The sequence below is a fragment of the Crocodylus siamensis genome, chromosome 1 (genome assembly GCF_052110815.1).
Source record: "Crocodylus siamensis isolate JL-2025a chromosome 1, ASM5211081v1, whole genome shotgun sequence".
NCBI classification, from domain to species: domain Eukaryota; kingdom Metazoa; phylum Chordata; order Crocodylia; family Crocodylidae; genus Crocodylus; species Crocodylus siamensis.
In genome coordinates, this window is record NC_143395.1 from 117,343,365 (window position 1) to 117,357,583 (window position 14,219).

At 43.1% G+C, this 14,219-nt stretch overlaps 1 protein-coding gene across 4 annotated transcripts in view; it reads left to right on the plus strand.

The window, feature by feature from the left end:
• The window catches only part of TAB2 (TGF-beta activated kinase 1 (MAP3K7) binding protein 2), a 115,602-nt gene that overhangs the window by 86,355 nt on the left and 15,028 nt on the right, over nucleotides 1-14,219 (plus strand). For all 4 annotated transcript variants that reach the window (XM_090041167.1, XM_090041161.1, XM_090041154.1 and 1 more), the window contains one exon: nucleotides 5,014-6,526. In XM_090041167.1, the coding sequence (XP_089897293.1) occupies nucleotides 5,014-6,526 (1,513 nt within the window). The remainder of the gene's footprint in view (nucleotides 1-5,013; nucleotides 6,527-14,219) is intronic.

Sequence of the window (14,219 nt, forward strand, 5' to 3'; positions counted from 1 at the left end):
TTCTACCAATATGTCAAAAGGAAGAGGAAGACTAAAGAAATCATAGTTCCCTACTGAATACAGAAGGCATTGCAGTTACAGATGATTCAGAAAGAGCCTTTGCTGTGGTAGTTTCCACAAATAGCAGCACATACTAGATGAATGCAGTTGGAAGTAAAGATGGGGAACAAAAACAGTTATTTAGAGTAGTGGAAGAGCAGGTTAGGGATTATTTGAGAAAGCTAGATGCTTTCAGATTGGCATAGCCAGATGGTATACATCCTAGTGTCCAGAAGGAATTAGCTGAGGTAATTCCAGAGCTGTTGGCTATATTCTGAGAATTAACAGTGGCCGGGTGAGGTCCCAGATAATTGGGAAAGGTTAAATATATAGTGCCCATCTTTAAGAAAGGGAAGAAGGAGCAGCCGGCGAATTGGAGACCAGTCAGTCTGACCTACCTAGGAAGATCATTACACAGGTTCTCAAGGAATCCATTGAAGCCCCTAGAGCACAAAATGATTCAGAATAGCCAGCATGGATTCGTCAAGAGCAAATCATATCTAATCAATCTTTCCTTCTATGATAAGGTGACAGGCTCTGTGGATGGCAGTATGCCTTGACTTTAGCAAGGTATTTGACACCCTCTGCCATTCTCATTAACAAGCTAAAGAAATACAGACTAGGAGAAGGTACTATGAAATAGATACAAACCTGGTTGGATCATCATGCTCAACAAAGTAGTCATCAGTGCCTCTGTCTGGTTGGGAGGAGATATAAAGTGGACTTTATCCTGGGTCCATTATTATTTTGAAAATGAATATTTAATGTTTAATGATTTATTTGTTTGTTTATTGAGTATTAATTATTTGAAAAATAGGACCAAGTGTACACTTAGCAAATCTGTGGATCCCACCAAGTTGGTTGGGCTTGCAGACACTCTGAAGAGTAGGACCAGGGTCCACAGAGTGCCCTGGATAGACTGGAGAAATGACCTACAATTAACCAGATGAAATTCAGCAAGAACAAGTGCAAAGTCCTGTACTTGGGATGGAGTAATTACATGCACAAATACAGATGGGAGAATAACTAGTTAGGCTGCAATACTTCAGAGAGGGGCCTGGGGATTACAGTGGACCATAAGTTGAATATGAGCTAGGAGTGTGCTCTTGTTGCAAAAAAAAAAAAAAAAAAAGGGGGTGAAGCCAACTGTATCCCAAGTTTATTTGCAAATAACAATTCTGTTAATACAAGGAAAATAATTGTTTTGCTCTGTTCAGCTCTGGTGAAGTCCTGCCTGGAATGCTGTGTCCAGTTTTCAAGAAGAATATGGACAGATTGGGAAGAGTGCACTGAAGAGCAACAAAAATGATTGGGGGCTTAGGAGGCAAGCCTTATGAGGAAAGATGGAAAGCGCTAGAGTTATTTAGCCTGGAGAAAAAAAGACTGAGGGGAGATTTGATAACAGTCTTCAAATACCAAAACAGTGACTACAGAGAGGATGGAGATGGGCTTTTCTCTGTGGCTGTAGGGGACAGGACTAGGAACAATGCCCTCAAGCCACAGCAGGGAGGAATTTAGGTTGAAGATTAGGAGTAAATTTCTGACTCTGGCTGTGTACTCGTGTTTGAATGACCTAGGAGAATTCTCCCAGGTTTGTTTTGGTAGAAAGGCTTACCCAGAGATGCTTGAACAGACATTCAAATGTTGAACCCTTGAAGACCAGAGAGCTTGCTGTGCTGATGCTGCACAGCCAGGGAGGGGGCGGGCCTTGTGTGCACATCTCTACTCTGCAGACTTCTTTCATCTGCTTGGCAAAAGGTGGTATCAGTGCACAGGGCAGCTCTGGCTGGCTGATTCGCGCTGCCTCGCACAGTCTCTCTGCAGCACAGTGTGGGAGTTGTAAAGGATAAACTCTTTCACGAGTGATTTAACCCTGGTTGCTTCCAAGTTATTTTTCTCCTGAAGTGACCATTTTTGCTCTGGGAGAAAAATCCTGTACTTTTGTACACTCATGTCTTGTCTTGGGAGAGCAGCAGCTATCCCAGAAATTTAAGTCCATACATGGCATTATGAATAGGCTGCCTAGAGAAGTTGCAAAACTTCCATTCTTGGAAGCTTTCACGAACAGGTTAGACCATACTCTTGGCTGGGATGGTTTACTCAGGGATGATCCTGCCTCAAACAGACAGATGGAATAGATAACCTCATTGAGGTCCCTTCCAGCCCTACTTCCCTATTGTCCTATGGTATACTGTCAAAATCAGAAATAGGTAGGCATCAGTAACTTTGAAAGGCCAAAAAGTTAATATGACTCAAACTCAGCCTAAGCCTGTTTAAACTAGAATCATGCATTTGGTTGCTTCTGTAGGCAGAGCTTACTGCACACATCAAGGACTCCCCTAGCTTGTCCTCCCCAAGGTCTGTGTCCCCATCAGCCTGTTCCCCAAGTAGGGGCTTGATGATTCCCCCGCCCCTCATCTTCCTTCTCTCCATGCCTCCTCCCATTTTTATTCATTCATTCTTTTTTTTTTAGCTTTTTTTCTTTTTCAACATTTTAACCAAAACTGGGACATGGGCAGAACTAAGATGAACTTTCCAGCCTGGCCATGCCATTCATTTCTGTCATCAGCTAATTCTGCAATTAGATAAAGCATTAGAGGGCCTTGAAGCTCTGTCTTTGCCAACAAGATGTTGTTGAGACTCCATGTATTCCCTGCCTTCCATTTTCAGTTTTTTGATTTCCATCAAAATGAAAAAGGTTCTATTCAATGCTTAGAATATTTTCTGAAAAAATTGAGTTTATTGAATGCAAAGTTAAAAATATTGCTATATTTACTCAAATTGGAGATAAGGGGTTCCCCCCTGCATCAACATTGGGAGGAGGGGAACCTCATCTTGGATTCCAGCACTACTTTGGGACAGACAGCAGCTCATCTCTGGCTTCAGCTCTGCGTCCTGGGCTGAAGCTTAAACTGAGCCACCACCTGCCCTGGGCTGGAATTGCTTGTTTGCTGGGGGAGAGGACATATGGCCAGGAAAACATGCATGGGGTAAATGAAGTGGGGAGGCTGTAGCCTGTCCCCTGGTCCTCTTCCCCACTTACTTGCTGCTCTGGCTTTGGTCCCTTCAGCCCTAACCCTGCCTGGCCAGGGGATGGGGGAGAGCAGGGAGCTGCCACGGGGGACTGTACATATATCCTGCCACTGAAATGATATCTTTTTGAAACATTTCCAGGCCCATTTGTTACACTTGGAAATATTTCAAAACTTAGTTCTGACCGCACCCTCAGGCTCTGGTTCTGAGTGGGGCCTCTCAATCTGTTTCCGTTGCAAGTAACCCATGCTACATGCTTTGTGTCAATTTAACTTTTCTTATACAAGTATCAAGCTACACGTTCTGACAGTCCTCTTGTTGGTACAGTATTGCAAATAGGTTTTTTCCCCCTCATCTTTTTCTAGTCTGTGTAGTATTGGATTATGTTTAATAGCTGTTTTTGGTAGCGCCCAAGACACCAGGCATTTTTTTAATTAGAAGTGAAAGGTGTTAAAGTATAATTTTTGTTGCTTCAGGCTTGGCTGTGTGAAAATTGAATTTAAAATAACAAATTTAAAAAAAACCAATTTCTTCCTGAAGTTTCATGTCCTCCAGCAATATTCATCTGCTTTAAAGTTTCATTTTTAAGAAAGCTAAGCAAGATGTGTAAAAGCCCACAATTAAGTTGGAGATAAAAGAAATGTTTTGGCAGTTTGTTTTTTAACTTTTTAATAACACACCAGCTAGCTATGTGGCTTTTAAAAAATAAAAATAACCATGTTCAAGATTTAGTATGTCAGCTCTACCCAGGCGCAAATATTTTTTTAAACCAGGGCTGTCCAACTGGTGGCCCTCAGGCCACATGCAGTCTGCAAGGGCGTTAAGTTATGGCCTTGAAGCACCCACCTGGCCACTGCTCTTTCCCATTGCTCTGACTGCTTCTAAAGCCAGGGTCTCCAGGCTCCCTCTCCATTTGGCTTCCTGTTCCCCACTCCAGCGGTGGGGTGGCACAGCACAGTGTGGCACAGTTCACAGTAGTGAGGAAGCCTACAGCCTGGGTACCTGAGAGGTGTGGTGCAGTGGTGAAGTTGAGGCAGAGCGCACAAGTAAACGGTACCGTAGGGAGTTGCATGGTGCATTGCAGGGGGTAGGGGCACCAGGATGCACAGTAAAGCACAAGTATATCTGGTGCTGTGGGGGGGAACAGCCAGTGGTCACTAAAAAGTTGGTAAGCCCTGGTTTAACTAGTTTAAACCCTTGAAAATAGTGGTATGTAATAAGAATTTTGACAGATGGAACACAAATATTTAAAAACTGCATTGTAATTGGTATTTTTTCTGTTTAAATTCTCATCTTATGAAATAAATAGTATAGTATATATGAACAATCTGCAAATTATTCTTAATCTTGAATAACACACTCTTGTGTGTTTTCCTTCATCTGCATATTTTCTCTTTTTCATAAATCCTGGCGTCTTGCATAATTCCTGGACTATACAGCTGCAACAACACTAACCCATTCATAAATTTGACATTTTTCATTATTCAGCAGATGGGAGTTTTTAAAGAAATCAGTCTTAAAATATTTGGGGAAACATTTAAAAGCTTTTTAAGCTATTTGCCAGTCACATACAGGTACTGTGAACTCAGTTCTTCTATTGGTTTCCCCTTCAGCAGAGACATGATTGTGCTAAAGATTATTCTGAGAGTAGGGAGGAAGTAAAAGCATCCACCCAAGGTGTACTGTAGCATATTAGCTTGCTATAGTATAGGATCTCTGTCACTACTGCAGAAACAATGCAGACATCCGCCTGGGTGCCACTGACTAAATGACCATTTTCAAAATGGTAAGCTACCCATGCTAGCCCCTCATGCATGTGTAGTAGTCATATTGGCCAGCAGCTTAAGACTTTTCACTTGATGCGGCATATTAATTTTTAAGGATGCTATATGAGTGTGGCATTATTTTATTGATAACTTCAAATTTTTGTCCTTTTTATAGAATAACAACAACTTGGATGCTTGTTGTGCAGTTCTGTCTCAAGAGAGCACAAAGTATCTCTACGGTGAAGGAGACCTAGGTTTTTCGGATGATTCTGGGATTCCTGGACTACGAAATCACATGACATCTCTTAATTTGGATTTACAGTCGCAGAATGTGTATCACCATGGAAGAGAAGGAAGTAGAATGAATGGGAGTAGGACTCTAGCTCACAGCATTAGTGATGGACACCTTCAAGCCAGTCAGCCCAACAGCGAACTGTTTCAGCAGGAACCACAGACAGCACCAGCTCAAATTCCACCAGGATTTAACGTGTTTGGAATGCCTAATACAGTTAGTACTGCTAATCCAGGGCAACACCTTGGATTTCACATAGGCAGCAAAGGAGCTTCTAACCTGTCTCAGCAAACACCCAGGTTCAACCCCATTATGGTAACTTTAGCCCCAAATATTCAGCCTGGTCGCAATACCCCTACATCTTTGCACATACATGGTGTACCTCCCCCTGTACTTAACAGTCCGCAGGGAAATTCAATTTATATTAGGCCTTATATCACAGCTCCTAGTGGTACAGTTCGACAGACACAGCAGCAACCAGGCTGGATTTCTCAGTTTAATCCTATGCATCCTCAGCAAGTCTACCAGCCTTCACAACCAAGTCCCTGGACTACTCTTCCTACATCCAGTCTTCCACCACATACCTCATCACAGCAATCAACGCATCCAAACCAGCAAGGCCACCAGACCTCTCATGTCTATATGCCTATCAGTTCTCCTACTACTCCACAAGCACCCACAATTCATTCATCTGGTAGCTCACAGTCTTCTGCCCATAGCCAATACAATATTCAAAATATTTCAACCGGACCTCGTAAAAACCAAATTGAAATCAAACTTGAACCACCACAAAGAAACAATTCTTCTAAGCTGCGCTCAACTGGCCCTCGCACCTCCACTACTCCCTCTTCCCTTAACAGCCAGACATTAAGTAGAAGTCAACCCACTGTTTACATAGCGGCCAGTCCACCAAGTACTGATGAAGTGATCGCACGTAGTCAACCTAAGGTCTACATTTCAGCAAATGCCACAACAGGAGATGAGCAAGGTGTGCGGAACCAACCCACGCTGTTCATATCAACAAATCCTGGAGTATCTACCACCTCTAGGAATATGTCTGGTCAAGTAAGCATGGGTCCTGCATTTATTCATCACCATCCACCCAAGAGTCGAGCAGTGGGCAACAGCACCACTGCCACCTCTCCTCGAGTGGTGGTTACACAGCCTAATACAAAATATACTTTTAAAATTACGGTTTCTCCAAATAAACCCCCTGCGGTTTCACCAGGGGTAGTGTCCCCAACCTTTGAACCTACAAACCTTCTAAACCTTCCAGATCATTATGCTGAACCAGAAGGTATCCAGCATCTTACTGACCCTGTTTTAGCACATGTGGATAGGATCAATGATACACGGAAATTGAGTATGGGATCTGATGATGCTGCCTACACGCAAGGTAATATTTTAATATATATTGTAATGTATATTAGTTGCATATTTTACTGTATATTTGTACAAAGTTATCTGCTTCATTTTGTTCTGAAAATCTACTGATTCACCACTAACAGTGACAAAATAAGTGAGTGCTATGAACAGAAGTTACATTCTGATTCAAAAATAAGATTTATAGTTAACACGTGCACTTGAATCCATCCTTACATCCATCTTTACCATTGAATGTTAACTGAATATTTGAAGATAATGTAATTCTCTTGTTTTCTGTTCAATTATCCATAACTGCCTTCTGTTTTCTGGAGCCCTTTCTGAATGAAGTAGTAGGATACAATTCTTTACTGGAATGGCATGATGGTGACCTCATCTTTTCTATAAGTTACCCAGAAACAAACTCTACCATCTTTAAATTTAATGTAAGCAGATCAAAGGTGCAAATTTATAGGCAGGCTTTTAAATCAGATCAGAAATTGTTCCCATTGAATATGACTGCTTAATTTTGTAAATACTTTAGAAAGTGAGGACATTATTAAGCAATTTTGAGTAAGAGGGGATTTTTACCTTACTGCTTTCTGATGGACTTCTGACAGTAGACTACTTGAATTGTTTTTACTTTTTTCTGTATGTAATGCTATTGCAGACAGGTAAGAAAAAGAATAAAACCCCAAAGAAGTTATGAAGCCTAAATAACGCAAGTGTTTTTATGATATCTTTTATTAGACAAGTTCTCAAGCACAAAACACCCTTCCTCAGACCTGTCCAACAGGTCTGTACAGTGGGTCTAGTAAAAGATATCACACACAAAAAACCATGATGCCTGTCCATTTCCTGGCCATCTGCAACAATACTGCAACTAACTGATGTCTAAATAATTAGTAATGTAAAGGGAGGGGGCTGGATAATGCTAAAAACCAAGCAAAAGAAGCAGTGGCAGAGAATCACATTTATAAATTTCACAATTCTAGTATGTGGTTGCACTTGGTTAACATGAAGAGCTAGATTTTACCAGTCTTCATGCAAAAGTGTTCTGTAGGAAAAGATCAGGATGAATCCTGTAATAGTTCTCAGGATTCAAACCTCACACCATTTTTGGGACCCTTCTGTTATCAGTCAGTGTTTCATAGTTTCATAGTTTCTAGGGTCAGAAGGGACTTGAGCAGATCATCTAGTCCGACCCCCTGCCATGGCAGGAAAGAGTACTAGGGTCAAATGACCCCAGCAAGTTGTGCATCTAACCTCCTCTTAAACACCCCCAGGGTAGGAGCCTGCACCACTTCTCTTGGAAGCTGGTTCCAGACCCTAGCTGCCCTGACAGTGAAGTAGCGCCTCTTGATATCTAACCTAAACCTACCCTCTGCCAGCTTGTGACCGTTATTCCTGGTCACTCCTGGCAGTGCTCGGGGGAACAGTGACTCCCCCAATGCCTGCTGATCTCCCCTGACTAGTTTATAACAGGCCACTAGATCCCCCCTCAGCCTTCTCTTTTGGAGGCTGAACAGGTTCAGGTCCCGTAGCCTCTCCTCATAGTGCTTGCCCTGTTGTCCCCTGATCATACGATGTTGTATTAGAAGAAATTGCCATAGATACTGTTTGTAGATTACTGTTAATATTCTTAAGATTTGTCTCTTTGCTCTCCATTTGGTGCCTAGGACAGTAGGGTTAGGGCTATAGGGTGACAATACAGATGTATAAATAATGATGAAATAAATGATATGCCCTATTAATTAATCTTAAGGTTTAAACCCTGTCCACGTTAATATTTAGGTAGAAGGTAGGACAAAGTGGCGTCTGCTAGATAAACTCTTTCGGAGGCATGACTTTTCATAGACTATGTAATATGTGTAGCCTACTAAAGCTGAGGTCTCTGAACGAGCTAGTCGAAGGAGCCACCTGGTTAACTCTCTCTGCGCATTAATATTTGTTACACATATATTAGGAGTAGAATAAGACACTTCCACATCATGAGCATACCTCTAAATCACTCTGTTCTGGATACGTGTTTTTCCTCTTTTTCTAACTGACTTGGAAGAACTGTGGGACTGTATTGTGTTGCTTATGGCTCCTGCCAGAACTAGTTCAGAACCCCAAGAAAGTTATTTCTGCTGTGGCCCTTCCTAGTCCTGCAGCCGTCTTGGTAGTGGCAGCACCTGATTCATCATGATTTGTCAGAGCTCCGTCTGTCCAGTGGTGCTGCAATTCCTTGGCCTTCCTAGGAAAATATTTGTCCTCTGAAAGTGCTGACTGGTTTTTCCTTCTGGTTTTGTCTGAAAGCCCAGATTTAATCTTTCAAAGATGAAATGATGATTCATGATGGGGGAGCTAGTCCTCTGAGTATGAAGTAGTGAGTTTATTACTGTGGCTTTGTTATGTGCTTTAGAGAAAATGCAGTTTTATGATTGGGTGAAAAATGTATGTGATATAGATATATTTCTATTTTGTTATGTATAACAAATGTTTTGTGTGTGTGTGTGTGTGTGTGTGTGTGTGTGTGTGTGTTTGTTCCTTTCTTCATTACTGTATGTGTACCTGGATGTAAGTTCATTTAGCACTTGCTGCCAGTAGTAGTTTCCTATTATGTAAATAAGTTTATTGGGCAACTCATAACTTGAGGTTTTTTGCACAATTAATTTGTACTTTTGCAGTGATAAAAAACATAAAGGCTTGTAGGACTATTCTGTCTGGAAAACTGCGTAACCAGCCTAATTTGTATGTGTAATAAAAATGAAGGCAGTACATTGGAGTTCTTGAGTAGTGATCAGGGAATTCTGCCTGTGGATTGGTTGATTGTTTGCTTTAAGCTGCTCTGAGTCTCTCAGATAGATGATAGGGTGCAATTTATAAATCTAAACAAGTAATATAAATAAAATAAAGCTGTTTTGAGTGCAATAGTCAATATAACCTATTAACTTCAGTCATTAGATGGTTGCTTACATTTTCAGTCTAATTATAGACTTAACACTTACACATACAGGATGCTGTTGTCATTTTGCATCTCTAGATTTCACACATCCACTGGCACAAAGTATAACATATTTGCATATTCATCTTTTTCCTGAAAGTAAGAGATGAAAGGATTCCAAGATTTGTTTTCTGTAATAATCCAGGATCTCTGTAATAAGATGATATCATTAATGTGTCCAAATTTAGTGTTTTTCCCTCAAAATTTCTTTTAAAATAAAAAATACTTTTCTAAAAAAGCTACCTTGCTTAAAATAGGTAAATCATTCTGCAGGTACTTGAAGTGGGCATTTTCTTCTTAATGTAAAATTCAGCACTAGCTAGAATAATAATAATAGGCTTATTTTGGCTGTCCGGAGCACACTGATTGGTTGTCTTGGCAGCCAATCACAATGCTTACTGAGTCAACCAATCAGAGTGCTCTGAACAGACAGAATAAGTGTGTTATTTTAGTTCATTTCAAACAGCTATGCAGGCAAGTTGGAGCTAGAATGAAGCACTGGGACTCCCAGTGAGAGGCCCAGTCCTTTTTCTTTTTTTCCCCCCCGGATCCTACTCACCTCTCCTGAAGCTGGGAGGGAGGGGGGGAGGTGGCCTGCCAGTGGGCTCTGAACTGCAGGGGGTGCTTCTCTCCACGGCGGCAGTGCCCCCCAGGACTGATGGGGTTGGGTGCCAGCGCGTTGGTGCTGCTTAGAGGGGGGCGCTGCCTCTGCCACGGAGGGAAGCACTAGCATCTCCCACAGTTCATGGGCTGTGCCACCCACCGCCAGCTTGCTCCCCAACCGCGGGTAACACAGGAAGGCTCCGAGAGAGGGAAAAAAAAATCAGGCCCCTTGCCACTTTTCTTTTCTTCCTTCCTTCCTCAGCAGAGCCTGCCTGCTCAAGCTGTTGCTGGGTTGCTCAGCCTGAGCTGCAGTGGGGCCCAGTGCTTGCCTCTGCAGTGATGGTGCTGCCCCCCTCCCTCCTCACCCCAGGCCGTCCAGGCAGGGTGCTAGCTGCACAGGTGCAGTCCCAGCTCACAGGCAACACCTGCTGGATCCAACAGTGCATGGGGCACTGGAAGCCCAGGCATGCTGGGGCAAAGTCAGTCTTGGCGGGCTTTCAGCACCCCATGCACCATCTCTGCTGCCCTTGGAAGATGGCAGGAGAGCAGCTGGGTGTGCTGGCAGCCAAAGAAGGCAGCAGGGACTGTGTATGGGGCACTGGAAGCCCACCAAGCCCAAGCTTCTCCAAGCAGACCCAGGCTTCCAGCACCCCATGCACTGTCCCCATCACCTTCTCCAGATAGGGCCCTTGTACACATGAGGAATATCACTGTAATTTGTTATGTAGCAAACTAAAATACATGGGATGTGTTTTAGTTCACTATGTAAAAAAGTCATTTAAATCGACGTGCAGCCGAACGTGTACACTCTTATGAAATGTAATTGTAACATGCTGCCAAACGTACACTGTTACACAATTATATCGTTAAAAAAAGCAGTTAAACCACTAAAAGGGGCAGTTCCTCATGTGTACAAGGGCCCTCTTGTTCTATGACTATGAACAAGTCACAGGGTCAGACTTTTGACAAAATATGTATTTACTAGCAAACTGCCCATCAAGAATGACGGGGCACGGGGGGAACGAGTGGGGACAGAGGCCTGCATCCGGCCCCCTCCACCTTAGTCCGGGCTGCGGCCACTCCCCACCTCTCCCCTGCCACTTCAGGCCAGGGCCATTTCCCTGTTCCCCCTGCCACTTCAGCTCGGGGCCAGGGCCACTCCCCGCCTCCCCTCTGCTGCTCGGGCCAGGGCCTCCAACAGTGGCGATGGTCATGGCGGCTGCGGTAGGGCACAGGCACCGGTCACCCCCCGTCCCCTTCCCACTCCCTTCCCTCCCTCCCTCTTCCTTGCTGCCTCCCCTTCCCCGCCAGCTGTTGTTGGGGGGGCGGGTGCTCCGGCCCCTGGCTCTAAGGCATATGGTGGAGGGGGGACACCACTGGCCTCGCCCCTCAGCTCTGGCCCCAGTCCCTGCTGTTATGAGGTAAGGTGAGGCCAGCACAGCCAGGATCCTACGCCCCCGCTACCTCGAAGGAGCAGGGGAGGGGTGTGGTGAAGCCAGCGCTGCTGGCCTCGCTCCCTCACTCCGTTCCTTCCATCAGGGCGGCGTTCTGGTCCCCGTCGTCACCTCTTGCTCCCTCCACTCCGGCCCCTCAGTCCCTGCTGTCATGGTGGCATTCTGCCATGTGTCTCTGTCTGTACAAAGCACAAGCATTACAGACAGACAAAGGCTTTTATAATATTAGATTATTCCTAAGCCTGTGTTTACACATGGACAGCTTTATGTAGCCTTTTTGAGGATGAGAAGTTTTGACTCCATTAAAGTATTCAGTCAAAGGATAACTAAAAATCCTGCATTTTAAATAAAAATTTAATCACAAATGTTTTGTGGGTTTCAGGTAGTTGTAAATAAATGTTGATATTTGAGTAGTTCTGTTATAAAGTAGCAGTAAGTCCTCATCTTCCAGAGCTTGATGCCACCTTTGTCTTATGGTGGTCAAAAATTTTGGTCATTCTTTACATGTCATGGAAATTTTGGACTTCAGTTGTTAAAGGGGATACTGTCATACTGCAGGGATCTTTTTAATATTCATAAGTGGAAGGCAGAGAGAGTTATTCACTGCCTGTTTTACAAATGGGTTGGAGGTAAGCAGAGCCTTGCTTACTATGTGGTTTAAAAAAAATGAAATCTGGTTTCTGCTTCAACTGTAGTACATTGTGGGTGGTGTATCTACGTGCTCATTTAATGTGCTTTTGCTAATGCGCATTAAATTTAGTACCTCTATTGTGAGGTACAAGAAAAAGGTGCATTAGCCTATTTTAATGCACATTTGCAAACGCATGCAGTTTTTTGTGATGCTTTAACTTGCATTAAAATAGGCTAATGCACTTTAAAGTGTACATGTAGATATGCCCTGTGATAGGGAACTGAATATCCAGATGCTGAAGCAGGCTTTATGCTTTGTTAGCTAGAGAAAATTCAAAAGGTGACTTTTTTACCTTAGAGTAAACAAGTAGCCACTAAGCAGCTATTAAATGCATCTTCCGATGTGCTTAAAGTGACACCAGTGGTTTAGTTCCTGTGGTATCAGAGAGGATTTGTAACATTTCATCTGATAAATTTTCTTTTCCCCATTGTCACTAGGGGGAGCTGGAAGCTTGGCTTGCTTTTTCCCTTTGACAACTAAAATCTTAGTGTTTTCCATTATCAGCCCTTCTCTTCCCTCCTTCTCCCCCTTACTGCTTTTCTCTGGTTGCCAAAATTGGTAACTAAGTAAGTTTTTCAAACTTCATGGAAGGAATGTTTTTGGTCAGGTTGACTCAAATTACTTAAGCAGTAAAAGCTTAGTCTAAAAATATCACCCATTGACTGATATAGGATTACTAGCTGAAATCTGCAAAACACTTGCAATTAAATTTTTATTGCAAAACTTTTTTAAATACAGGATTTTTAGTTATTCTTTGACCAAATACTTTAACGGAATCAATACTTCTCACCCTCGAAAATGGTACATACAGCTGTCCGTATGTAAACACAGGCATAGAAACATAAAGACATATTTTGTCAAAAGCCTGACCTTGTGACTTGTTCATAGTCATATAGAGTAAGAGTGCCCTTGTACACATGAGGAAGTTGCTCCTTTTAGTAGTTTAATTGCCCTTTTTAATGACATAATTATGTAACAGTGTATATTTTTGGCAGCATGTTGCAATTAAATTTCGTAATAGTATATACGTTCGGCAGCATATGTCGATTTAAATGACTTTTTTATGTAGCGAACTAAAACATACCCCATGTATTTTAGTTTGCTACGTAACAAATTACAGGGATATTCCTCACGTGTACAAGGGCCCTATCTGGAAAAGGCACTGGGGGCAGTGCAGGGGGTGCTGGAAGCCCTGGTGTGCTTGGAGCAGCTCAGGCTTGGCAGGCTTCCAGAGCCATGTGAAACCACAATTTAAGTAGACTTCTATCCATTGGAGTTTTTATGGTATCATAAGTACTGGATAAGAGAGAGGAAGTCAATATTGTGTACCTAGACTTCCAAAAGGCCAAACTGACTAGCAGCACAACTGAAAGGGACTTAGGGGTAATAATAGATTATAGTGTGAACATGAGCCATCAGTGCGATACGGTAGCCAGCAGGGCAAACAATATTCTGGCACGCATCAATCAATGCATCTCAAGCAAAACCAAGGAAGTGATTCTTCTGCTTTACTCAGCACTGGTGAGACCACAGCTGGAGTACTGCTTCCAGTTCTGGGCACCGCACTTCAACAAGGACGTGGGAAAGCTTGAGAGAGTCCAGAGAAGAGCCACCCGTATGATCAGAGACTTGCAAGGCAAGCCCTGTGAGGAAAGGCTGAGGGATTTGGGTCTGTTCAGCCTAAAAAAGAGAAGGCTGAGAGGAGACTTGGTAGCAGCTTACTACTACATCAAGGGAATACATCAAGGGCTTGGCAAACAACTGTTCACCAGGGCATCCTTGGGGAAACCGCAAGTAATCACACAAACTCCTGGAAGACTTTCATGCTTAACACTAGAAAAACTTCTTCACAGTCAGGGTGTCCAGACTATGGAATAAGCTCCCTCCAGAGGTGATGCAAGCACCAACCCTGGAAATCTTTAAGAGGGGACTGGATGGTCATTTGCTGGGGTCACCTGACTCCAGTTGTCTTTCCTGCCTACTGCAGGGG